The 27,267-nt window shown below is 46.9% G+C and overlaps 1 protein-coding gene across 5 annotated transcripts; it reads right to left on the reverse strand.

The window, feature by feature from the left end:
- On the reverse strand, window positions 1-27,267 carry OSCP1 (organic solute carrier partner 1). Of its 5 annotated transcripts, none has more exons than XM_040469443.1 (11): window positions 27,055-27,267; window positions 22,048-22,077; window positions 17,375-17,529; window positions 13,026-13,193; window positions 12,182-12,262; window positions 4,617-4,720; window positions 4,047-4,175; window positions 3,438-3,507; window positions 1,919-2,058; window positions 615-678; window positions 1-348 (listed from the first exon to the last, which is right to left on the reverse strand). In XM_040469443.1, exons 1-11 carry the CDS (start codon window positions 27,164-27,166, stop codon window positions 232-234), a joined length of 1,170 nt encoding a protein of 389 aa, XP_040325377.1. In that variant the 5' UTR covers window positions 27,167-27,267; the 3' UTR covers window positions 1-231. The 5 variants fall into 5 exon arrangements, with proteins under 5 accessions (XP_040325377.1, XP_040325364.1, XP_040325391.1 ...); XM_040469430.1 differs by having other exon boundaries at window positions 12,182-12,295; XM_040469457.1 differs by lacking the exon at window positions 22,048-22,077 and adding an exon at window positions 18,596-18,736 and having other exon boundaries at window positions 12,182-12,295; window positions 27,055-27,167.

Raw genomic sequence — 27,267 nt, forward strand, 5'->3', positions numbered from 1 at the left:
TCCAATTTAAAATGCAGAATATATTTTGGTGAGAACGTGGGTATGTGTGTGCCTTCCGGACACTGCTCCTTGAGGGAGACTTGTGTAGTTCAGTTACAACACAAACAGGAACGGGAGGTACCTGCTCACTCCGGAGAAAACCAGCGACATCATGTTGCTCCCCAAGGCGTCTCTGGGGTCCTTATCGGGCAGCCCGCCCCACAGGGGGCCGAGGGTCCCGGGCCAGTACACCTACAGCCCATCCATCATGGCAAGTAGATCATCCCCCTTGCTGGCACTCTGCCTCGGCTGGTCCGTGACCTCCAGCTCCCCCATGATGCGAGCCAGCTCTTCATTCCTTTGCTGGTCCTGTTGGAGAAACACGAGGGGAAGGCAGTGAAAGGGACGTGTCAGCACGACTGCCTCTCTGTGCACCTGGTGTTTAATTTTCATCCCGCCACCGTGATGCAGGTCAGTTCCTCACCTGATTGCCAGGCTAGGGGCTCTAGATACATGCTGATTAGAGAGAAGGGAGGGCCAGTGAAGTTCAAGGGAAGGGAGGGCCAGTGAAGTTCAAGGTTATTAGGAGGTGAGGAGGGGACTAACGTTTGGCTTGTGCAATCGCCCGCACACACCTGAGTAGCTTGTATGTTGATAACTTCGTAGGACAACTCTTCTGGCCTGGTTAGGGCTGCTTGTCTGCATGAGATAGTAGAGAAATGGGTCAAAGGTTAGGGTTTTCTCCCCGACAGCGTGGCACACAGGCGCTTGATAATTTAGAAGCCTATTTTTTCTGCCTCACCTTCTGCTGTTTCCCTCCAGCTTTCTGGCCGTCCTATCCCCAAGCAGTGTACCCTATGCTCCAGAAAGTCAAGTCCCTGTATGTCTCTGTGCCTTTGCATGTACTGAACTTGGCCAGAATGTTTTTCCCCTTCCTCTGCTTGGCAAACTCCAAGACCAAGCCCAGATGCCAACTCCCTTCATCTGCTGGTGCAAAGTCAATCACTACGTCCTCCATTAGAACATTTATGACTCGGCACTGAACTAACTTGCGTCTGTGTGCATTCTCCTCCTACCCTGCGGGCTACTGAGGACAGGCTCTAGGTCTTACACTCTAACTTTGTGTCCCCAGCACTCACCAGAGTGACTCTCACACAGAAGTGCACGGAAGAAGTTAGTTCAACAGGAACAGAGGGCAACTCCCATCCCAAATACTTGGGTGCAAGGAGGATCACATGAGATAATGATGCACGCGTGCTCTACAAACTATGAAGCTTTGTATAAATCTGGGTGGATCACTCTCCCCACTGGTTTTGGAGGAGGCTGCCATATCCCAAAGACTCATGCTCTGACTTCCCTCTGGTTTCTTAACAGATTTTTCTTTCTATGATTTTCTTGACTTCCGATACTTGTTCAGCTATGCTTTGTTGTGTAAGACATTAGAACTATTTCTTGAATGAATCCAGAAGATGCATGCTATTTAATACTGGTGGATTCTTCTTCTTTTTTTGAAAGTTTATTTACTTATTTTGAGAGAGAGAGAGAGAGAGAGAGAGAGAGAGCGCATGTGTGTTTTCGCAGAGGAGAGGCAGAGAGAGAGGGAGAGACAGAATACTTTCTCTGTGCTATCAGCGCAGAGCTCCACGTCAGGCTCGATCTCATAAACCATGAGACCATGACCTGAGCTGAGATCTCCATCTCACGAACCGTGAGACCATGACCTGAGCCTAGATCAAGAGTCAGACGCTTAACTAACTGAGCCACCCAAGCGTCCCTGGTGGATTCTTCTTTAACTAGGTTATTGAATTTGCTGTTTTTTCCTCTGTGACCTTTACACCTATATTTTAAGTGTTACTGGTTACAATGGTCATTTTTTTTTGGTTCTCATCACACTTAGGATTTTTACATATGCCTTGTAAGAAACAGGTTTAAAACGTACTCCTCCTCTTCATCAGTGGTGAAGAGATTCAACCGGAATCCTGGCTCAGGGCCACTGGGTTTCTTAATCTCCATCCCTCCCATCAGCCTGGCCAAGAAATTCAGCTCTTCTTTAGCAAGAGGGTTTGGAGCAATGTTTTCCTGCAGAAACAATTTCATGATTTTTAGCTACATGAAGGTGATCACATTTCCTGCTGAGACCCCGGAGACCCAGGGTGGTATTGCAGAACAAGGCAAAACAATGACTCTTTACATTATCCGGGGAAGAAATGTGTCCAAACAAAGCATAGAAAAGAGGCTTAACCAAAACAGAAATAATCCACATGAGAAGAAGAAGGACCCTTAGCAAGGAAGCAAACCAGAGATTCTCACACTTTCAAGATGAGCGGAGGGCCCCCAGGGATCCCCGTTCTCCTCAGACGACCTTCCTCCTTGCAGAGGAAGAACATTACCTCCTCTTTCGTCAGTCTAGTTCCCTTGAGTTTACAAGTAGCCTCAGCAAAAGCTCCAGGTCCAAGGGCACTGCTTCCATCGGAGCTACCACACTGCCCTCAGGTGGTGACTGTGGTGAACACACCCGGGATCCCTTCCCTCCTCTTGCTGTCTGGCCCCGCTCAACCCTCACCCCTCCTTCCAACCCCGGCTCCTCTAACCCAGCCGCCCCCTGCTCTGCCTCTTCCGCTACTCTGCCTTTCTTTTGTCGCTCTGCCACCAGCCCATTATCTCAAGTAGACTTCTCTCTCGCTTGAGATAAACCCCTCTGCCTCTTGCCTAAATGACAAGGTCCAAGTTGTTTAAGCCTCTTTGGGATCAGGCCCCAGTGTCCTGGTACGGGCGGCTCTCCGGCCACCTGCCTCAATTGCGTTATGACCCAGCCACGTGGCAGAGACGCTGCCTCCCCGCTCCCCCCAAACACCACTAGGCTTTCTTGTCCCTTGGTGTCTTTGCTTATACTGACACCTTGGTCTGTGGGCCCATTTCTCCTTCTAAGCCAGCTTTGTGTCCCTGGGTTCCCAGCCCACAGAAGTCGTTCAATCAATGTTTGCACATAACTATTTCATGATTTGTCCTATAGCTCACTAGTAGCTAATGCTGTGAAAATTTATAAAGATGGCATTCAGAGAATCTAAAACCCCATTTTGAACGGAGCTACCACATCATTATGTCGGGTAGCACTGCAAAGGGACGGTTTAATGATCAGAACACATGAGCGCTAGACTCAGCAACCATAGACCTAGTGGCACGGGTACAATCCCGTTTCACGTGTCCTGGTGTGTGGTTCCAGCTTAATTATGGTGGTTGAGCCAAGCCTGAAATTACCTAATTAGTCAGATCACTGGAAGTCTTCATGAGAAACTACAATTAAAAACCTTTGTACTTGCAAGGCTGAACTGAGAAGAGTGTAAACAATGAGGGAACACTGGCTGGCTTTGAAGTCTAGAGTTTCCACCCTTCTCCCCATCCCAGTTTTTGTGTCTAGACATAAGCTCTGAAGAGGAATAAGGAGGGCGGAAGCTCACCTGGGTCCGTGGAGCTAAGTTTTTTGATGCCCCAGACATATGGGTTTCCACCGGCCGGTTCATACTGTACCTGGTGTCAACAGAAAACTGTGAAAACACTTTCCAGCCCTTTTACACTGACTTGTTTCTAACTCAGAAATATAGCACGTTAACTTTTATCCTGAGACATTAAAAAGCATCCAGAAATGTGCCAGGATTACAGAATATAACTAAGTGGGTAGCAACCACGCAGATTTCATGGCTTCCCAAAGAAAAATACCTGTGAAGTTAGGTGGAAATGGCTCTTCTCGCAAAGTAATGTAGATTACTGAAAAAAACGTGAACAGTACGTGAAGGCCACACCATTCTGGATCTCCATGGCAACAAGGGTTTTGGCTAGTGCTCTTCCGTGGCTATTTAAAATTATTTATTTTTCAACCTGTTGAGTTACCTGATGTTTGGGCATCTTGGGGGCCCTTGGAAAATGTCAGGGCTCTGCATTCACTGTATCTGAGGGGAAATTATTTCACTTGTCAGCAGTGGTTTTCATAGGGGAAGTCAAGAAGGTTTTTAAAAATGAAGTGACCTCCCTCAGACTTGAATTCATTCGGGGAGGGAGAATGTGCTTACATATTGGTTCCCAGTTTCAGGACTCGGTCTCCATAAAGTTCAAAAGAACCTTCTTTTGGTGCAGTGACATAGTTTCCACCATGCTTGAATTCTACCTTCTTCACTTCTTTGCCTTTGCTGTCGAACATTCTACAATACAAAGTATGACATGATGGGATGTTCTCCAAGCTCGGGTAGTCCTGGAGGCTTCTTTATTCTTTGTACTACAGGACAAAAAGGAGATTCATGCACTCCTTCAAGATAAAGATGCTGGTTGAGGTAATAATAACAATATTTACCAAGGACATGTGAGGTGCCAGGTGCTGTGTAAGCACTTCAGAGCATTATTATCTTATTCATTCTCACAGCAACCATTTCATAGATGAGGAAGTGAATCTTGAAGAACTGGGTGGTTGGCCTCAAGTGTCTGCTAAGTGGCCTAGCTGGGATGAGAACCTGACCTTCTAACTGCTGTGCTTCACTGATGGAAGGCTGGGGTGGGTAGGAAGCCGGCACTTTCTATGTGGTGGCCTGCATGTGGGTTTCCTGGCACCCCAAACGTTGGTCTGACAATTACTGTTGAGAATTCACCTGATGAGTCCAGGAACTTCAGTTCCCCAGGGAACGGGCCCGGACACCGGCAACACGAAGCGACCGTTGGAATTCTGAACTTTGTCCTTTAGAAATAAGGATACCTGGGAAAAAATACACTTCTTGTCATTTTTCTTGGTATATTTTCCTAGACATAAGCATTCTGAGGATGGAAAGTGTGTAATGGCTTGGGGGTATTACCTAGTGAGCTTCTAACAACGAGAAAGACTCAGCGTAACTAGCCCTACAGAGTTACAGTGTTTTTCCAAACAGACTTTCTTTTGAGCCGCACAGCAAGTCTTCCAGGTGAGCTGTATTACCCTCGTTTTAAAGATGAGGAAGCTGAGGTTCCCAGAGTGAGGGGACTTGCCCAAAGAGAACAATAAGGACGAGGAACTGGCAGCTCAGAGGTTGAGACACTTTCTCAAGGCCAGCCAGCTCAGAAGGGGCAGAGCTAAAGATTCAACCCTTGTGTTTCTGACTCTGGAGCCTGAGCTTTTGGCCATGTGCTAGACCGGTGGAAAGGGGCCCAAGCAGGTGGATCTGGATCCGGTTGGCCTTAGAGTCTGAAGGTCTTTTATGTGACTGCAAACACCATAATACGCTGATTTCTACTTCCTGGTTGGCTTTTTTTTTTTTTTTTTTAAAGTAATCTCTACATTCAACGTTGGGCTCAAGTTCACAACCCTGAGATCAAGAGTCACATGCTCTACCAACTGAACCGCCAGACGCTCCCTGGTTTGCATACTTTGTGTCAAGGTCTGGATCAGATGAAACTCCATCAAAGTTGCAGTAGTTAATCAGTTCTATTGGACCCTGGCTTCCTCATCTGTAAAACGAGATAAATTCGAGGATCCCTTCAAACTCTAAAACTCGACTAGATTTTATTTGTAATATCATCAAAAATAAGCATCTGTTGTGTGCAAAGCAGTGAAAATGCAAAGGGGTAAGACTGTGTAAGATGGCAGTTTGGCACGCTGATGTTAGACCGTCTAGGCTCACACCCCAGCTGGGCCACTCCTTGGCTCTGAGTTTTGGGCAAGTTCTACAACCTTTCCGCGTATCAGTTTTCTGTTTGGCAAACTGGGGGGTGATAATAGCATGTATTCAACGGGTAAGTGTTACCTGCTAAATCAGATAATGAAAAAGCACTTATCACTGCGTCTGACACACAGTAAGTGCTCGATACGTGGTAGCTAATACTCTTAGGATTACAGTCCAACCGGACCCAGGACCCGGGTGTAAAATGGCAACGGGGACAATACACAGGCAGGATATGCTGGATGGTATATGCACAGTAGCCCACTGAGGAGAATGACCACAGGCATGGGAGTGGGCAGGGGTGAGTGTGGGTTTGGAGCTGGGCCCGGAAGAAGGTGGGTGTGAAGACACTTTAGAAGCAGAGATGGGAGGGGCACCTGCGTGACTCAGTTAGTGAAGCATCTGACTCTTGATTTTGGCTCAGGTCACGATCTCCTGGTTTGTGGGTTTGGCTGGAAGACCTTTAAGGAATTTTTAACCTTAACATTCTGTGACCAAGAGATGAGAACACAAGCATGGAGAAAGAAAATTTGGAGAGAGAAATGGGAATATATGCATGTGCTAGACCCTCTGTGAGCCTAATTCTAATAAGGTTGACTGTGTCATAGCAGGTCTGAAATGTATACACTTCAGTCCAGTGTGTGGTTGTGTCTGACCCGACAACCTGCCCTTGGCTGGATGGGACTGTTGGGTCTGTCTGCTTGCCCAGTCCCTCTGCTGGCCCTCAGCTGTTAAGTGTGGCTCTCCTGTCCTTCTCCTCTTCTTTCACCCTTTTTCCCCCCAAGTGACCTCCTCTACTCCCAGTGTTCACCTCTGTGCTGACGGCGCCCAGATCTCAAGCTGCCACTTGGTCTCCTACCCTGGCCACTTGGTGCATCTATCCCATTGCCTATTAGACGTGTCTACCTATGGGTTCCATGGGATGTACCTCCAATACACCCTGCTCAGAACAGGGTCATCGTTTGTCTTCCCAAACCTGATTCTCCTCTGGTGTTCCCAGTTGTAGCGACTGACGCCACCAGGGCACCACCTCAGCCGTCTGAGTTCCTCTCCTCGCCACCTTCCCGTGTGCATTCAGTCACCAAGCCCTGCAGACCCAGTAATTACTCCTGTGTCTGGCCCCTCCTCTCCACCCTGGTCCCCAGTGCAGACCTTCGTCATCTCTGGCCTGGCCGCTGCAGGTGCCTCCTAACTGGCCTCCCTGCCCCCCCTCACCTGGTTGTGAGCCATCCTCCATTCTGTGGTGAAGACCCTTCTTTTTTTTTTAAAGTTTATTCATTTTTGAGAGAGCGAGAGAGAGAGAGAGAGAGAGGGAGAGGGAGAGGCAGAGACTCCCAAGCAGGCTCCACGCTGTCAGTGCAGAGCCCGATGCGGGGCTTGAACCCATGAACCATGAGATCATGACCTGAGCTGAAATCAAGAGTCAGACACTTAACCAACTGAGCCAGCCAGGCACCCGTGAAGAGACACTTCTAAACTTCTATCAGGCTGTGTCCTTTTCCTGCTTTAGTGACTCTCTGCTGCCTGCCAGATAATGTCCAGTTGGCCCGTGTTCTTCTCTGCAGCCATGTTCCTCCTTGAATCCTATGTTCTTGCCATATCCAAACACTTGCAGCCTTCTGCTGCCTCTGCACCACGAAATACACCAAACAGGTATGTGCCTCATGCCTTTACTGAGATGGTGTTCTCTACTTCGGATGTCCACTTAACCCCGCTCCTATTTTCCCATGGGCCTGGTGAAAATCCATTTTTTAAAAAAGATACCAGATCCTCTATGAAGACTTTTCTTTCTTTCTTTTTTTAAAAGTAATAAGATTGCTTTTTTATAAGTAATCTCTACGTCCAATGTGGGGCTTGAACTCACGACCCCAAGATCAAGAGTCACATGCTCCACTGACTGAGCCAACCAGATACCCCAACTTTTCTGATTCTCTGAGGTAGAACTGACTGCCCCCACCCCCGTGTCCTCCCTCTTTATACGCTCTTCTATTTTAAAACCAAACATCTGTAAGGCACTTAGTGCATTTCCCCCTTCTCTAATGAGTTCCTGGGGGCAGGTAGCATGTTTCCTATGGAAAGAGGAAATGAAAGTCACAGGGCTATGAGTCTGGAGTGCCGGATGAGGTGTGTCCCTGAGCAGTCACATTCCCCAGGACGGTGGCTGGACTCTGCTGGCCAGGAGGAGAGCCAGCCAGGGATGTCAATGCTCCGGGAACATGGGTGAGTGACTGGGCAGTCAGTTTCAGTGAGTGATGAGTGCAGGACTTTGTGTGGTGTTGGGCTTATCGGTCTGTCCTCACTAGGGGAGGGCCAAGCTGGTGAGGGCAGGAGAATAATGATCTGAAAGCAAGGGGAAAGGTGGTGGAATGCTGACCATGCTTTTTACACCCTACCTGTGGACAAGGGAGGATGACCAGCCTCCACCAAGAGACCAGAAGACTTTGAATGCCGTCTCTATGACTTATATATTCAATTGCTTATTTGACTTTGCTACTCAGATGCCTAATAGGCAAATCAAACTTAGATAAAATTAATTAATTTTTCTACTCAAATATACTTCCCTCAGGCTTTCCCCCTCTCAGTTAATGGCACACCTGCTGCTCAGGCCAAAAACGTAGTCATTCTTCATTCTTCTTTCTCTCCCTCCCCATGTCCAATTTCTCAGTAAGTCTTACCCAGAAGGGATACCCCAAATGTGAAGACTTCTCACTATCTCCACTGGCAGCAAGAACTGTCATTCTCTTTCTTTCTTTCTTTAAAAAAATTTTTTTTAACATTTATTTATTTTTTCAGAGACAGAGACAGAGCATGAGCTGGGGAGGGGACAGAGAGAGAGGGGGAGTCACAGATTTCGAAGCAGGCTCCAGTCTCTGAGCTGTCAGCACAGAGCCCGATGTGGGGCTCGAACTCATGAACCATGAGATCATGACCTGAGCCGAAGTCGGACACCTAACCCGACTGAGCCACCCAGGCGCCCCTCTTTTTTTTTTTTTTTTAAAGATTTTATTTTTAAGTAATCTCTACACCCAATGTGGAGCTTGAACTTACAACCATGAGATAGAGTCACATACTCCACCGACTGAGCCAGCCAGGTGCCCCAAGAACTTTCATTGTCTTTAAAAAAAGTGTTTATTTATTTAATTTTTATTTATAAAATAATAATAATTATTATTATTATTTAAAATTTTTTTTAATGTTTATTTATTATTGAGAGACAGAGAGAGACAGAGCATGAGCATGGGAGGGGCAGAGAGATGGGGGAGACACAGAATCTGAAGCAGGCTCCAGGCTCTGAGCTGTCAGCACAGAGCCCGACGTGGGGCTTGAACTCGCAAACTGTGAGACCATGACCTGAGCTGAAGTTGGACGCCCAGCCAACTGAGCCACTCAGGTGCCCCTAAAATAATTATTATTTTATTTTTTTGATAGAGGGCATGAGTGAGCAAAGGGCAGAGAGAGAGAGAGAGAGAGAGAGAGAGAGAGAGAGAGAATCCCATGCATGCTCTATGCTGTCACTCACAAACAGTGAGATCATGACCTGAGCCAAAATCAAGAGTTGTATTCTTTTTTTTTTTTAATTTTTTTTAATGTTTATTTATTTTTGAGACAGAGACAGAGCATGAGCAGGGAAGGGGCAGAGAGAGAGGGAGACACAGGATGTGAAGCAGGCTCCAGGCTCTGAGCTGTCAGCACAGAGCCCGACGTGGGGCTTGAACTCACGGACTGTGAGATCATGACCTGAGCTGAAGTCGGACGCTTAACCGACTGAGCCACCCAGGCGCCCCAAGAGTTGTATTCTTAATTTAATTTTTTTTTAAAATTTATTTTTGGGACAGAGAGAGACAGAGCATGAACGGGGGAGGGGCAGAGAGAGAGGGAGACACAGAATCAGAAAAGGCTCCAGGCTCTGAGCCATCAGCCCAGAGCCTGGCGCGGGGCTCGAACTCACGGACCGCGAGACCATGACTTGGCTGAAGTCGGACGCTTAACCGACTGCGCCACCCAGGCGCCCCTGTAAGAGTTGTATTCTTAACCGACTGAGCCACCCAGGTGCCTCTAAATGGTTTGGTTTTTTTGAGAGAGAGAGACAGAGCGCACAAGGGGCAGAAAGAGAGGGAGACAGAGGATCCGAAGCAGGCTCTGTGCTGTCAGCGGAGAGCCTGATGCGGGGCTAGAGCCCACGAACCATGAGATCACAACCTGAGCCGAAGTTGGACGCTTAACTGACTGAGCCACCCAGGGGCCCCAAGAACTTTCATTTTTTACCCAGATTTCTACAGTAGTGTCCTAGCTACAGTCCTATTTCCACCCTTGTCCCATACAGTTCATCTTCCAGAACACAAATCAGATCACGTTATTGTTCACCTTAGGATGCCTGAAATGTTTTCTTTACTCTTAAAATAAACTCCTCACTTGGGTACAAAGCTAAGTCAACTGGTAGGTACCAGTTTAGTTATAACTGGCATCTGTTCTGATGAGTCAGTGCCCACGCCACACAGCTTGTTAACTGTATCACTCCTGCCTACATAGGCTTCACTCACACTGGCTTTGTCTCTGTCCAAGGAACACATCATGCTTTTTCCATCTCAGGACCTTTGAACTTGCTGTCCCTTCAATTTAGATGCACTTCCCTGAGATGTCAACTCATGTGTCTGTCCTCAGAAAGGCTGCCCTTGACATGTCTTTAACTCTATCATCTAAGGATGTGCTGTCCAGTACAGTAGATACTAGTCAAGTGTGGCTATTAAAATTAACTTGAAAATTCAGTTTCTCTGTCACACTAGCCATATTTTAAGTGTTCCATAACCATATGTGGCTAGTGGCTATCATGGTAGACAGCACAGATATAGAACATCTCTATTGCGACAGAAAGTGCTATGAGACGCTGCTGGTCTAAAGGGACATTCCAGGGGCGCCTGGGTGGTGCAGTCGGTTAAGCGTCTGACTTCAGCCAGGTCACGATCTCGCGGTCCGTGAGTTCGAGCCCCGCGTCGGGCTCTGGGCTGATGGCTCAGAGCCTGGAGCCTGTTTCCGATTCTGTGTCTCCCTCTCTCTCTGCCCCTCCCCTGTTCATGCTCTGTCTCTCTCTGTCCCAAAAATAAATAAATGTTGGAAAAAAAAAAATTTAAAGGGACATTCCACCCCAGTTGCTCTCTATAACTTTACCTTATCTTGTCATCTTCCTAAAAGTTATCAGAACCAGAACATGACTTACTTGTCCTCCCTGTCTCTTCCTACTAGTGTAGAACCTCCCCAAGGCAGGGCCTTTGTCTTGTTCACCCATGTATCTCTCACCCTAGTATCTCAGACACTGAGTGAGTATAGAGTAGGCACTCAATAAACATGTGTTGGACTGACTAGTTTTACAGAATGAACTGATTCCAAGGGCGGTGGATAATCGAGGGGAGGTATAGGGAACATTCTATGAAAAGGCAAAGATGGAATGATGTGTCCCAACATCTGAAACAATGGGAAGAACACGAGGAAGGTCCACGAGGGAAGGAAATGGGAATGGGAATAAGAGTCTGGTTGAGGGTAGGTGATCTGAGGAGACTGCCTTTGAGGAGGCAACTCTGCAAGGGTTCTGGAGGGCTGAGGGGGTTGGGGATTGGAATGGTTGTAAAGAACTGCTCAGGATTTCAAGTGGATTCCCACTAACAAATCTAAAGACTATCAAGACTGTTTTGAAAACAGAGAAAATCTGTGTAGGCAATCAGACATTGCGGCCGAGCAGAAACACCTTTAAAGACCAGCCTCGGAAAACCAGCCAAGTGTAACAGAGCAGAGCGGAATATCGTCAGGATATGAGATTCCTATTTTTCTTCATGGACATTCAGAGGTTTCACTGCCTGCCTACTTGGCAATTAAAGCTTAATATATTTTGTGGTTTAATATATTTTAATGATTTTGTTATAAACTTATTATTAGGAGTGTCTTTTCATTATAATGGATTTTATCTCGTCAGAATTGAGAAATCAATATGGCTGCTTATATCACTACAATCCATAAAACAATGTCCACACAGGCACCGTCCTGAGAAGAATATGATGCAGGGTTTTCAATATTTTAAAGCAACACAAAACTTAATCTTATTTGTACTTTCATATATTTTTTAAAATTTTAATCGATGACTATGAGAGATCTTAATTTATGTTGGTGTTATTATTACTCCCATCTATGCCGAATAAAATTATTCATGAGGGTTAAAAATGAAATTGGCCTCTGCGTTGAAATCTATTTGTCTTCCCTGGTCCACAGAGAACACATTTCCTCTGGAGAAGGGAACAGACCATATTTTAAAGAGATACACATAAGGTAACTGGGCAAGAATGGCAATATCACGGTCTTCCTTGGTCCATTTGAAAACTGCTGAGATTTGTTATCGGCAATTTTGTCATCATGGAGCCAAGCGCTGAGGACACCACTACCTGGGCCACCTCAGGTGTCTTCTGCCTGGCCCCTTGGCACCCTGTTTCCCTCGGACAGCAGTGGCAGGGTGCTCCTGGGGCCACCCACTCACTCACCCGGATGTGCAGGTCCTGGAAGAAGGTGAGGAGGGTCTGCCGGATCAGCTGGAACTCCCCCGCAGAGAGGCCCCCGTATGTCTGCCAGAGGCAAAGCAGAAAGAAGCACTTCACCTCCAGAAGTGAGGTGGGAAGGGCAGACAGGCAGGGCTAGGCGGGCACTCAGGGGCTGGAGCCAGAGAGGCCAACAGGGGACTCAGGGAACTCGGCTGCTGGGGGAGGAGGGGCGGCAGGAGAGCCAGCCCGGCTCCCTCCCCAGGGGGAGAGACCCCATTATGGTACCCGTCACTTCTCCCTTCTTCCGTTCAGATTTAGCAGAACATCCACCGTGAACTCCTTCTCAGAGGGGTCAGGAGAAAATGGCCGTGCTCGTGCTCTGTGTCATTGCTTTCCTAGCGTTGAAGGCAATGGTGAGAGCGCATAAGATGGGAAGGCCTGTTATATGACCTTTTAATCTATTTTTAGATACTTGTAGATTTTTAGAATTTTGGGGAGAGTGGCAGGCTTTGCCTATTCTGTCTGTCATAGAATCTAGCTGTTCTTTTTTTTTTTAAGACGTTTATTTATATTTTGAGACAAAGAGAGAGAGACAGAAAGAGAGAGGAGGGAGGGGCAGAGGGAGGGGGAGAGAGAGAATCTCAAGCAGGCTCTGCACTGTCAGCACAGAGCCCCAAAGACGTGAGGCTCGAACTCACAACAGTGAGATCATGATGTGAGCCGAAATCAAGAGTTGGACACTTAACTGACTGAGTCACCCAGGAGCCCCAGAATCCAACTGTTCTTATCAGGGGGAATGAGAACAAGAACAGGGCTGGGGGATGATGAACTGGCGGTGACCTCTTACTTCAGTCAGCTGCCGGAAAATCTCCTCCACTTGATGCAGGATGGCTGGGGAGTCTTGGATGAATCCCTTGATGGCATCTAAATGATTGAAAGTGACGAGCAACACATCCTTGGGGCGGGGGCACAGCAACACTTGGTGTTTGAAAGCCATAGTCATCAGGTCATAGAGCTGAGCAAAATAAAGGGGATCAGAGAAGTAGACATCAGCACCTCCACACAATCATTCGGTCAAGCATTTACTGAAAACCAGTTCTCGGCATATCATACAGCTCAGGTGACCACGTCAGTGATCACTCAAACCAAGATACTTTTGAGAGTCAAAGGGGATAATATTAGTAATTAAGCCAGAGCAGCAGGAGGAGCATTAAGCCAGACCAGTGGAGGAGCATTCCTGAGAAAACCAGGATTTCTGGTCAGCTCACACGTGTTGCTAATGGAACACGTTTGGGACAGTATCGGCAGCCACGGGGCCCTGGACTGGTGCTGGCCTCAGAGAGCGAAAACCAAAAGCCAGCCCTCCACCACTGTGGCTGATGTGCTGGATGGCCCTGGCCAAGTCCCTCCACCTCTCTGAGCCTGAGCTTTCACATGTGTAAAAATTATTCCCTAATTTCCTGTCATTGCGGAACTGCTGAGAGGAGGCAGGGAGATGGTATGTGCACATGTGGCAAATGTAAGGTCCCTCAGCCATGTAGGAGCAGTTTTAAACGCTGAATGGTACTTAATGAGATATCAACAAGCCCCCCATGTGGTCTGACCGCCCATGAGTAGGAAGAGGCGAGACACTGGTGAGGACCAAAGTGGTCAGGATAGGTTTTGCGGGAGCAGAAGGCTGCAGTTATAGGTTCACACCGACTGAGGGAGGGGACAGGCATTCTAGCTGAGGGCAACAGCATGTAGGAGGGCCTGAAGGCAGCAAGGAGTATGCTATTTTCCTGGGAGAAGGAGGAGGACAGCCTGATTGGAGAGGGGAATTCGTGTTGGGGTCGGTGGAAACAAAGGTGGATAAGTATGGCAAGATTAGAATATTGAAGGTTTTAGAAAGACAGGCAAACTTATTTACTTATTTTTAATTTTTTTTTTATGTTTATTTTTGAGAAACAGAGAGAGCACAAGCGGGGGAAGGGCAGAAAGAGAGACGGAGACACAGAATCCCAAGCAGGCTCCAGGCACCGAGCTGTTAGCACAGAACCTGAAGCGGGGCTCGGACTTACGGACCATGAGATCATGACCTGAGCTGAAGTCGGACGCTTAACTGAGTCACCCAAGCGCTCCCAGGCAGGCAAAATAATTTAGACTAGACGTGGTGGGGATTAGAGAGCTACTAAATTTTTCCGAGCTGTCAGGATAGAGGTAGTGGTTAAGCCAGATCAGTGAGTCTGGCAATGATAAAATGAGATGGAGTGGAAGGGAGACTGGAGTTGGGGAGATTGGCTAGGACCTGGCTCCTGATAGGTGTGTAATAACATCTAGTGACTACAAGAATGAAAGAAACTGGGCTCGGTCTGTTACATCCGGCGTCGGGCTTCCGGCTCAGGTCATGAACTTGTGGTTCATGGGTTCAAGCCCGGCATCCGGCTCCGTGCTGATGATGCGGAGCCTGCTTACGATTCTCCCTCTCTCTCTGCCTCTCCGCTGCTCACAGCTTCTCTCTCTCTCAAATTAAAAAAATAAAAACTTAAAAAAAAAAAGAATGAAAGAAACTTTGCTGGAGTAATCCAGACGTAAGGCCTGGTATAAAGATGGTGGGCATGGAAAAGGCAGGGAAAGGAAGCACACGTGACTCTTCAAAGGAAAAGCGTCACATGTGGCGACTGCCTGACTAGGTTTGGGGACGAAGATAAGGGCTGTCTGAAATGCGTTTTCCATCTAGTGCTCAGGAGAAGGCCAATGCTGACAGTGGCAGGGCAGTCTGGGGGATGCGGGGCAGAAGGAAGCAGTCTGGGAGAGAAGCTACCGGCACGTTCGAGGCAGGGTGGAGACTATAAGCTATGACGATCTAGTGTGGTGCTGAGCACGATCACATACATCACCTAGTTTGGTCCTATTTAATCTTCACACGGACTCTATGATGTAGAGGTTAGCCCAAGTTTAAAAACGAAGAGACTTGCCTAATTTTACATAGCTGGTAGTAAGTGGCAGGGTGAGATTTGAACTCAGGATGGTCAGATCCTAAGGCAAGAGGAGCACCCTGGTGTGTGTGTGTGTGTGTGTGTGTGTGTGTGTGTGTGAACATAAAATACTAAAGATATAGATTTGAGACTCTCTGCCGTCATTGCCAGACATGAAGCACCTGCTGTGGATAGGACACCATGCAAGGAATCAAGGATAAAAACAGGTATAAGATGAAGAAATGAAAATTCAGATTATTCAGTAAATTGAGTCTCATAGCTTGTAACTGGTAGAGCTAGATACTCGAATCCGGGTTAAAAAATTTTTTTAATTTATTTACTCTTGAGGGAGTGTGCATACATGTGAGTGGGGGAGGGGCAGAGAGAGAGGGAGAGAGAGGGAGAATCCCAAGCAGGCTCCTTGCTGTCAGCGCAGAGCCTGACGCAGGGCTTGATCCCACGAGTCATGAGATCGTGACCCAAGCCGAAATCAAGGGTTGGATGCTTAACCCACTGAGCCCCCCAGGTACCCCAAGAATCTAGGTTTTTTGATTCCAAATTCTGTGTGCTTTCTTTACGAAAACGTAGACCTTCTTTTATTTTTATTTTTTAACATTTATTTATTTTTGAGACAGAGAGAGACAGAGCATGAACGGGGGGAGGGCCAGAGAGAGAGGGAGACACAGAATCCGAAGCAGGCTCCAGGCTCTGAGCTGTCAGCACAGAGCCTGATGCGGGGCTCGAACTCACGGACCGTGAGATCGTGACCTGAGCGAAGTCGGACGCTCAACCGACTGAGCCACCCAGGCGCCCCCGTAGACCTTCTTAAAGGCAGAAGAGTGAGCAGAGCGGAGAAGGTGATTAACACTGATTGAACATCTATTACATGCCAAGTCTAGGTGTGCTATGTTTTCTCATTGAATCCTCCTTGAACTGATACAAACAAGCTATTATTATCCCCATTTTATAGATGAGAAACTGGAGGCCCAGGGAGATCAAGTAACTTTCCAGAAGTAAGTGAGAGGGGGTAAGGGCACAGTTAAAGCCAGTCTGTCTCCCCAAGGTTCCCAGCTTCCAGCATTAAGTGAGCACTGATTTTGCACACTCAGCACTAACTGTCAGTCCTCAGGATTTTAAAACCTTCGCATGACAGAGACACTAAAAAATAAGTTATTTAAAAATTATTATAGTTATTGCTATTATTAAAAATAACTGAAGCCCATATTTCATTCAGATTTCATTAGTTTCCCCTAACGTCCTGTTTCTGTTCCAGGACCCCATGTTACATTTAGTCATCAGGTCCCTTAGGCCTCTCTTGGCTGTGACAGTTTCTCTAACTTTGCTTGGTTTTGGTGGCCTTGCGAGCTCTGAGTACTGGTTAGGTACTTTGTAACGTGACCTCCAAATGTCATCTGACGTTCTTCTCACGATTAGACCGGGGTTGTGAGTGTTCGGGGGGGAAGACCACAGGGGTCGAGTGCCATCCTCATCACATCCCATCGGGGCACATACTACCAACATGACTTATCACTGTTGATGTGGACCTTGATCGTCCCGGTGGAGGTAATGTTTGTCATTTCTCCACTGAAAGTTAGCTGTCCCCCTCCCCTTCTGTACTGGCCTCTTTGGAAGTCACTGAGTGCAGCCCCCACACAGGGAGTGCGGGGTTATGCTCTCCTTTCTTGATGGCAGAGCATGCTCTGAGCAGGAGATTCTTCTGAATAGGAGATTTGTCTGTTCTCTGCCATTTATTTATTTGAAATTATCGTTTTAAAAATCAGAGTGCCCCAGCAATTTGTTCCCCAAAGGAATAGATATGTTCACGTTCTAAGTAAAGACTGAGCAGTCTCGAATTTGCTTTTAAAAATGTCTGGTTTCCTCATCGCAAAGCTTAGATTTGTTAAGAATGAAGCAGAATTAGTGTTTAGGGTGGGGCACCTGTGTTGGGTTGAGGTTCCTAGGTGTGTTCCTAGTGTTCCCAAATATGGGCATGGATGCCAGCCCTCTCTGGGCAGGTGGAAGGACACAAACATCAGAGGGGTTGGGATGGATGACTTGAGGTCTTTTCTAACTCCAAAACTCAATACCAACACCTGATACTTGTGAGTGGCTTTTTTTTTTTTTTTTCTTTTTGGCAAGGCACCATTGCATACATCATCTCATGTGACCCAGTCTGTGCTCATCCACAAAGGGTACAAGAGGTGCAACCAAGGGGACAGAGGCAGCTGTCTGCTCTCACCTTATCCATGCTGGCCTGGTTCAGTCTCATAATGGAGGCATGAGCCAGGCGGTCGTAGACGGTCCTCAGGGCCTTCTTGGAGTAGAGCTCTTGGGGTTTGAACAATTCCTCCATAAACTTTCGATTGAACATGGTTGAGATGATGTCGTGCAGAACTGTAGAGACAAGAGAGAATACAGCTGAGCGAGGTACTGGAGGAAGCTGTATTCGGGAAATGGTCTCTGTGTATGAATGGGATGCAGGGGCCAGCCTAAGCAGAGCTGGGGATGCTGATGTGCTGGCGAGATGTGCTCCCTTGGGATAAACCACACAGGTGTCCCAATAGAAAGCAGGGCCCAGAGTGCCTTATGAGCCTGTCCCAGAGCAAACATAAATGTGACAATGTATAAATGTGTCATGCTTTAGGGGCTATAAGCCACTTTTATACAGGTATTATCTCACTTGATGGGGAAATGTTTCTTCTTTCTTTAAAAAAGATTCCTATGAACATTTTCGATCTCTTCCTTGAAATGAGAGGCAGTACTGCTCTTTTTGTTGGTTTAGCTAATCTGTAACGTTTTTACTTAAAATTAAATTTCATAAAAATGGGACCAATAATGGTAATTGACTCTGTTTAAAGAAAAAATACTTTATGAAAATAGACAAGTCTACCCACTGGTTAGAGATTTCTAGTGTTTCTACAAGACATGTACTTCATGCACCATTTTAGAATGCCTTGATTTCTACATTTGATCTATAATATTGATATTACACTGTGGTGACATGTCTCAGTGTTGTTCAAATGGAAAGTTTCCATCTGGTGAGAATAAAAGTCCTAAGGCATGTGCAAACCAAAGTGTCTATAATTCTAGTCGTTCATTCACTCATTCAATTAACTATTTTGTGCTGCTCAAATAACATTAGTTGAGGGCTAGGAAAACCATCTGGTACAAGAAATAGGACCAGGTATGTATGAACACAGGTTATTCTTAATTAAGCCAGATATATGCTGACCTCAGGGTGAGAGTATATGAATGCTGAGAATATACATTCATAGCAATTAAAACTTGCAAGAAAACTGATTGTTTAGAATAATGATACAAAACCAATTACTAAACATGAGTGATTATCACCAAAGGATACAAATGCCCCTTTCTCTTGCCACACAAAGGTGGCACCAGGTGATTGGTTGTGACCATGAATTTTGGAGACTGAAGGCAAGGTAGTGTGGTCAGGTCATACCTTTAAGTCATGGATAGAAGTACCCTGAGCGCTCAGGCCAGCACTAAAAAGCATCTGGGCGCCTGGCTGGCTCAGTTGGTGGAGTGTGTGACTCTTGATCTTGGGGTTGTGAGTTTGAGCCCACGTTGGGTGTAGAGATTCCTTAAAAAAAATAAAATCTTAAAAAAAAAAAAAAAGCATCTCAAAGAACATTTTAGGGGGAAAGGGAAGCTGGGGGCTAGTTGTGTCTAAATCTTTTTTTTAATGTTTATTTATTTATTTTTAAGAGAGAATGTGTGAGCAGGGGAGAGGAGCAGAGAGAGAGAGGGAGACAGAGGATTTGAAGCAGGCTCTGCACTGACAGCAGAGAGCCTGATGCGGGCCTTGGACTTAGGAACCATGAGATCATGACCTGAGCCAAAGTCAGACGCTTAACCGACTGAGCCACCCAGGCACCCCAAGGCTGTTTTTAAATCTTACATGGAAGGGCTACGGAGAAAGAGCGGAAGCCCCTTCCCCACCTTTTTTAACAGAAAAGAACTAAATGACTGTGGCTCCTTGCAGAAGTGTTGAACTCACACTTGACCTTAGGACTTCACTCTAGGCTCTATCTTCTTTGTGAGGAAGAACTCCATTACCAATATAGGGTAGGCATCACCTCTGACAATTTGAACCCATTGCAGCATGCCCCTAATGTGCACTAACATTTCCCCAGTGTGGACAGTTTGGGGACATATGAACTCTTCTGGGTTTGCTTCATGAATGGTCTTTTGTCTTTGGCCAAAACAAGCAAGGGCCTGCAAGGAACTGGGTTTCCTAACCCTGTTCTTACTGTAGCCTAGATCAAGTGCAGAATTTGCAAGGGAATAGGTACAAATGCAAAGCCACATAGAAGCCCTCAAAAGAAAGAAGTTGAAGAATTTTCCAGATTTATGTAGGGCAAGGAGGAGTGCCAAAGAGGAAGAATTCCAGTTGAAGAATCACATCAGCTCTGGTTATGTCAGTGTTTACAAAAGCTGCCATTTACCTGGGTGCTGGGTCGTTTCTCTAGAGTCTTTGGGTCCCTAGCAGCTTAGACCCAAATACATCAGTTCTAGAAGAAAGAAAATTGCAGGGTGAGTGTTAGTCACTCTGGCAAAGTAAAAAGCAAAGTGAAACCTTTCCCTCTGGGAAGTGAATAGGCCACGTATCACCACGGCTCCTTGTACCAGAACAACCAGAAAGTTTACCTGTCGTTAGGAGCACAGCGCACCCTGTCTCTGTGGGCAGAGCAGTGAACACAAATGCCCCCAAAGAAGAAATGACAGTTTTATGATTGGGCTCTGGCACCCAGGGCTCTCGCCTCTCAAATTTAAGTCTTTGGAAAGAGTATGGGGGCACAAATTAACAGGCTTACAGCTCACAATGCGCTTTACCCGGTACTTGGTTGAGGCGGGCCTAAATCTGTACCGGACTCGAGATAAACGCCAGGGCACGAGGAACGGAAGGCTGTCTTTCCCTAGAGAAGCAGTCCATGCTGTATTGAAGTTAAACCCGAGAAACGATTTTAAGCAGGCCTGTCGGTCCGTCTTGGTGGTAGCTTTCTGCACTCACGTGAGCTCTGCCTAATTTCACGAGGCAGGAATGTGCTAGGAGCTAGGCGACAGCTTGCAGGGACTAAGGGCAGGGAAGGAAGTAATTTTTAACAGGTGCATCAGAGAGGGTTAGTAGCTGAGTTCTTAACAGATCAGGCTGCTTGTCCTGGGTTCTGACTATGAGGTCAGGTTCTGCTTGTTATTTAAAAATGCCTAAGTTGGGGTGCCTGGGTGGCTCAGTCGGTTAAGCGGCCGACCTCGGCTCAGGTCATGATCTCGCGGTCCGTGAGTTCGAGCCCCGCGTCAGGCTCTGTGCTGATAGCTCAGAGCCTGGAGCCTGATTCAGATTCTGTGTCTCCCTCTCTCTGACCCTCCCCCGTTCATGCTCTGTCTCTCTCTGTCTCAAAAATAAATAAACATTAAAAAAAATTTTAAAAATGCCTAAGTTAAAAAAAATTCCAGTGATTCAATTATGTATACGCACAGCCTTCATAATTCACGTCTCACCTGAAATTCCACCATGTGTCAAGAGGTGGGCCAAAAATTGCTCAAGAGAAGTGGTAAAATGCAATAAAAGTGTGTCGAGGACTTTAGGTGTGTTTTTCTTGGATCCTGGCCTAGATGAAATAGTTCCCTTGATGAAAGCAACTGGGTTTTTTAAATGTTTGTCTATTTTTGAGAGACAGAGTACAAGCAGGGGAGGAGCAGAAAGAGAGGGACGCAGGATCTGAAGCAGGCTCCAGGCTCTGAGCCGTCAGCACAGAGCCTGACATGGGGCTTGAACCCACGAACAGTGAGATCACGACCTGAGCCGAAGTCAGATGCTTAACCGACTGAGCCACCCACGCACCCCTGAAGGCAACTGGGTTTTTACCAACTACCTCTGCTCTACATTTAATTGTTATGGGGACTATGCAATTTGGAACCGCGCCTAAAAGGGAGAAGCTACTACTTCCAGGTGGTTACCATTTTTGAAACCTTACTATGTTCCAGGCACTGGGCTTAGAACTTTCCGTGCATTATCTCATTTAAACCCCGAGACAACACTGAATTACTCTCCTTATTCTATCAAGGAGGACCACTGAATCTTAGACAGGTTAAAGTCCAAGGTCACATAGCTGGTGGTGGAAGTGAAATTAGGATGGGTGTTTGATTTTACTGTCTGTGCTCTTACATATTACGTATGTCATCTCCTCGGCATACTTGGTATGGTGAGAGCATTTAAAATCTTGAGGACGATGGCTGATGGCGTGCATAAACCGCACCCAAATGTCAAGTGATGGAAGGTACTTGTGACATTCAAAGGTGGGGAAGGCTAAGGTTTTATTCTGGGGAACTGGCCAAATTTTCAGGTTTGCTGCTGGTTGCAGGTGAAGGGGAAACTGAAGATTTGGCACGATTAGGTCCTGGTGCATGCATGCTGCAGCCCACAGTCCCGGCGGCTGTGCAGCCACAGGCTCCCATTTTTCTCCGTTGCTCAGTAGAGATCTCTGTGTGCTAAGGAGAACGGCTCGGGGAGGAGCACCGGTGTCGAAGCGCAATTCTTTGGCTGCACGATACTGTCACATAATGGTTTTAAGGACTACCGGATAGGACAGTCTCCCCAGATGTGTAGCTGCCGTCTTGGTGGTCCCTGTCAAACTTGGCACTGATGAGAAGAGACAAATACCTAGGGCGCCATATGGTCCTTTGGCCAAAGTTTGCTTGGTTTTCATCTTACGTGCTGCATTTATTTAAGTAAGAGATTCCACCATACAACCAACGTCTTGGCTAAAGAGAAACTCACGCCTGTGTTTTCCCTTAGGAGTATTTAGAGTGGTCCCACATGAAGCCCAACGACACAGGACCGAGTGAGCCTGTGGATGCAGACTGAACGCATGCAGCCCAGAGATAGCATACCTCGTTTTCTGTCCACCTCTGTCCATTCATCTACATGAAGCATATAAAAAGAAAACACCAGTTCATGAAGCAAGAACATTTTTTTCAAGGAGGCTTTAAAAACACCAATTCCGACATTGTGGCCTATGAAACTTTAGTTTGCACATGGGCAGTGATGTCTAATGCGGATACCCTGCCTTCCATTTGAGACTTTGGAAAGGACGATAGGTAAATAACAAGTTCCAAAAGAGCCCTGGAGAGGCTATGTCTTTTAGAGGGGGGCCTCGTGGGAGAGGAAACCCAGGAGAAACTAGCTACCTTGGGGTTGATCTTGAAAGGCCCGAGGAGTCATTTTCTCTGATGCTGTGAGAATACACACCATTCAAAGGCTTTTACAGACACTAACTTTCATGAGGAAGACTCCCCAGAGTAGGTAGAGAGAGGATTTTCTTTTTCTACAACCTGATTTTTTTTGACTAAGATTTCCCTTTCCAGAGTACAGATGGAACTGCTCCAGATAGAAAACTTGAAAGGTGAACCAAAAGGAAAAAATGTCCATTTGTTTCTGATTTACTTTTTACATATAGATGCACGACTCCCATGTAAAAAGAGGGCAATAATGAGGGGACCACTGTAAAGAAAGCCCCTGAGGACAAAAGCAGGTGGGGACATGCCAAGAGGAAACCAAATGAGGAGAAAGGTACTCGGCTGGAGAAATCCGTGAGAATCAAGACCCTTTATAGGTTGAGATCCGGCTCTACCATTTGCTAGCTATGTAACTTCAAGCAATTTATTGAACCTCAGTTTCTTCATCTGTAAAATGGGGATCGGAACGGCACCTACATCATAGGGTTGCTGTAGGGATGAAGCAGATAACACGCATCAAACACTTAGCTGGCTTCTCTTCTGGCTTTGCTTTCTGTACCACACAACTTTGGACACTACCCATAAAGGATGAAGTGTGGCTTTTTTTCTTTCCTTAATTTTCTGGGGGCAGATTTCAATGTTGAACTCCAATACCACACCCTCTAAGCAGGGTTCTACGTGCATCCACATTCTTATTTATTTATTTATTTATTTATTTATTTATTTATTTATTTATTGCATCCACATTTTAAACACATTTTGTAATTAATGGTCTCTTTTGGAAACATTTGCAAAATAGGTGGTTTCAGAGGCGATTTCTGAAGTTATAATCGAGCATCCATGTGCCTTCAACATACGGCACCAACAGCACCTAAGAAATCAGTTTGAAAGCACAGCCAGTGCCATGCCCTAACTGGTGGCAAAAGGTTCCCACTGCAAGGTTAGACGCCTCTGGGAAAATTCACCATCTTTTTCCCCACAAGTCACAGGCTTTTGGAGAGAAAATACTGGGGAAGCAGCACCAAGAACCTGGCCTTCTTGGAGCAGATACTGGTTTCTTTGGCATAATGTCCACATCCTCTGTCTTTTAGTGGCATTTATTTTATAGGCGGTCTTGCCTGATGCGTTTGTGGGCAGAGGGGTGGTGCTGTAAGGAGCCCAGTACTCTAAGAGACAGTGGCTCCCTGCTGCTGGCAAAATCGGGTCCTGGGTAAGGGCACTCCTGCAGGCAATGACACTCAGCTCCAGCAGAGGTCGCTCTAGTGCTGTGCGCCCCACGTCCCTGTCCTCCTGAGGACCTCAGGAAGGTAAAACCCATGTCCTGACTTTCTGTTATTTTTCCTGATGACTTGGTTGCAACAATTTCACTTTAGTATTTTGAATGGGAGGAAGGCTCAAGATTATCCAGAGCTGCCTGCTAAATTGGAACTAGAAAAATAAAAACAGAATCTCACCACCATTTGGTTGCTCAGTAAGTACTACGCTGTGATCTGCTTGTCCTGGAAAAATCACTTACTGGCTCTATGTCTCAGTTTCCCCTTCTGTAAAATGAGGAATGTAAACAAAATGTAATAGGGTCTTACTTAGGAGTATTTTTGAGAGGACAGGAGGCAAAGGCAGCTTTTATTATTCTTGCTATTGCTTAAAACGTGGGACATTCATATGCAACACTCAGAAGTTGCCCCACAGAGACGGCACTTCCTTTCTGTTGAATGCTAAACTAGAGGCTGCATTGTGGCGAAAAACTGCAATATGTGCGCTGGCCTTGTGGGAGCGGGAGGGCCTCCAGGAGACCAATTAGTTGTGTAAGATAATGAAAACACCTAGAAGAAATATGATTTCCATTCACGGCATCAACGAGGACTTGTTTACCGTGTCTGGTGTTTTATAGGCCTCTGGGCGCCAGTAATGGCCACAGTGGCTCCTGCAGCTACGCCAACTCTCAATGGGGGGACAGAAGGGTGTTTCTCAGCTTTGTGAATCCTGAGCCCTCCACCCTGTTTTGTCACTGTCTTCTACAAGTCCCCATGAGCCAGCTACCCTCTGTCATTCCTTTCATAAAATCAGTGGGGTATGTTGGATACGTTTTTCAAAGCTCTCCCTCTCCTCCCCACCTCCCATCCCCCCTCCCAAAGATTCTGATACAGTCCCCCCGCGTATGGAAGTATAGTGCAGCAGTTGAGGACATATTCATTGAGAGTGTGAGCTCTGGAGCCTGATGACCTGGGTTCAAATCCTTTACTCTTCCTCCTACTGGCTATGTAACCCTGGGCAAATTAGCTTCCCCAACTGTAAAAAGGGGATAGTATTAACTAAAGGATAGTATAGCTGTGGGGATTAAGGTCTTCGGACAGGTCCTTGGTACACGGTAAGTGCTTAGTAAATGTTTATTGTTGTTGTTAGGAAGATATGTCAGCTCCCCAGCCCCCAACCCCCCCCTCCCCCCCGCCTGCCCCGTTTTAGAATCAGTTGCTGGATGAGACTGATCCAAAGCCCTGAATTCTGTGAATACACAGAACGGCTGGATCAGGCTCCACCCAGCATCTCACAGGATGTCTGACACTCACCCAAACTGTGGAAGGAAGGAACCAGCGAGTGGATGTGAATTGCTAACGATGGCCAAAACTCCCTAGAACTGCACTCAGCAAACCCAGGACTATAGCTCCTGAAGACACAGGAAACCGGTCCCTTCGCATTCAGAGGGTCTTGTCCTGACCCCCCGTCTTGAAAGCCAGCACCTGCTACTCATTGTGCAAAATATGCTGAATACAAGATCTCATTCAATTCTTACAACTTTGCTGTAAGTATGTATGATTCCCATTTTATGGAAAAAGAAACGGTCTTATGGAGGTTACACTCCAAAATCACACAGCTGGTTAAATGGCAGAGCTACAGTTGGAACCCAGTTGTATGACTGCAGTGAGTGTGCTCTTAATTGCTAATTTACACTGTCTTCTGAGATGTAGGCAGCCAGGGCAAGGACTACCTGTCAGCTCACTAGTGCCATCAGGCGCAGTGAAATCACAGAACATATGGGCCAAGGAAGACAGAACCCTCTTGAGGAAGAAATGGCAACATCATATCAAACAGCCAATTTAGATCATCAGTTCAACAAACAATGACTCAACACCAATTTATTCTGGCCTAGGCATTACGCTAGGTGCTAGAGTACAAAGCTGAATAAAACCCTCACGTGTGGGGGAGACACCCAAAGACTGTTTCAGAATAACATGGCCAGTGACAAGGTAGGGAGAGGCAATGCATGGAGTGCTATGGGAGGATTCTCAGACCCTTTCCCCATCTTCCCGAAGGAGATGATTCTTAAGCTGAAAATGCAGGATGGAAGGGGAACTATTAGCACAGAAATGGCAGGTTTGGGGTACAATGGGGATCACTAGCATGGAAATCTGAATGCACATGCTTTAAATGTAGACCTATGATTAAGATACACAGTAGGAGGCAGGCAGTGGTGGAAGGTAGGACTGCAGAGGTGGAGAGAGATCATGTCAGCGAGGGCCCTGAATCATCCTGCCGAAGACTTGGTCTCCATCCAAACAGCGGTGGAAAGCTGACAAAGGGTTTTAAGTAGCGGGGAGTATGGACAGATTTGCATTTTAGAAAGCTCACAGGCAGCAGTGTGCAGAATGAATGGAGGGGGTATGCTGCAGGGAACTCTTTTTATCTCTTTGTGCATAGACTTGGACTCAATCGCACAGGCACAACAGTGAATATCTGAATATGTATGCTTAACGTCCGAATATGCACGTTTAACATCAGTTGAGCATACAGACTGTTGGAGAGAATAAATTTTTAATCTTGGGTCATGTCAGTTACCTTTATATCGACTCTTCTTTCTGTACCTTGAAATACAGACTTCTTTCATACTTAATCCCAGGAAACTTGGTGAAAGCGGATGTTGGTTGAGAGGAAGGAAAAGAGGGAGAGGATAGGGTGGCAGAGAGTTCTGGGTGGTCATTTCTCCGGAAATTAGACGTGGTGTATATGGGTGACAGCGTTTGCACTTTAGAAACTCTCATATAATTATCTCCAGAACTGCCTTCTCTTCCAGTAATTGTAAAGAGAATAACTTAAAAGTCACTTGTGTTTTCTTATTTATCTGTTATTCCAGAACCCCATCTTTCTAGAAATAGCTTCTGAAATGAGCAAGACTTGCCTCCAGTTCATGAAGGAGGCTACTACACAGAGGACAGGAGAATCCACACCTCGTTGGAGTAGAGGATTCTTGGACTGGCAAGGAGTTTGTCGCCAGGTGGTGGGCGGCTGGGACTCCTACATTTGGGAGGGATCATTTGTCAAGAGAGATTGGGAGATCATCTCTCCAATTTGAGGGAGGGGGGTTGGAAATTGGAGGTGAGGGTGTCAGGTCCCCTAATAATATACCTTAGCGCGGGTATTTAATCCTTCTGCTGCGAATTTTTTTTTTTTTTTTTTTTTTTGGAGAATTTGACTCCTGAGGGGCTCTGACCAGACGGGGCTCTGGCGTTATGGGGCTGGCTATAGGAGCGCGGGGTGCAGCGGTGTTGGTCAGTCTGCAGGGGGGCCTGGCTGGGGGGACGGGGTCCGGCTGCGAGCGCCGGGGCGGCGGGGAGGGGGCCGGGCTGCGGGGCGTGGGGCTGGCTGCGCGGGCCGGGCGCCTCTCACCTTTGCGGGCCTTGTCTCCCGGGATGTTCTGGGCCCGCAGCCGCTGGTCCAGGATGTAAAGCATCTCCCCGCCCAAGTTCAAGAAGAGCAGCGGTAGCGTCCGCACCGACATGGTGCCAGATACCAGCGGGGCAGGCGACGAGCCCCGGGGTCGGGTGGCGGGAGGCCTAGACTCACAGCCGCCGCGTCCCCTGGCTTGGTTGCCAGGGTAAC

Source organism: Herpailurus yagouaroundi, unplaced genomic scaffold, assembly GCF_014898765.1.
Source record: "Herpailurus yagouaroundi ecotype Mexico unplaced genomic scaffold, PumYag 77, whole genome shotgun sequence".
In the NCBI taxonomy this organism is placed as follows: Eukaryota; Metazoa; Chordata; class Mammalia; order Carnivora; family Felidae; genus Herpailurus; species Herpailurus yagouaroundi.

Bases quoted from the DNA above. Each gene is read 5' to 3' on its own strand.
- OSCP1 (XM_040469430.1), bottom strand. From the start codon at position 27,166: ATGTCGGTGCGGACGCTACCGCTGCTCTTCTTGAACTTGGGCGGGGAG. The intron at 17,530-22,047 runs GTATGCTATCTC...TTGTCTCTACAG, and splicing joins AGAGGTGGACAGAAAACGAG to TTCTGCACGACATCATCTCA. The intron at 4,176-4,616 runs GTGAATTCTCAA...TTTGTATTGTAG, and splicing joins GAAGTTCCTGGACTCATCAG to AATGTTCGACAGCAAAGGCA.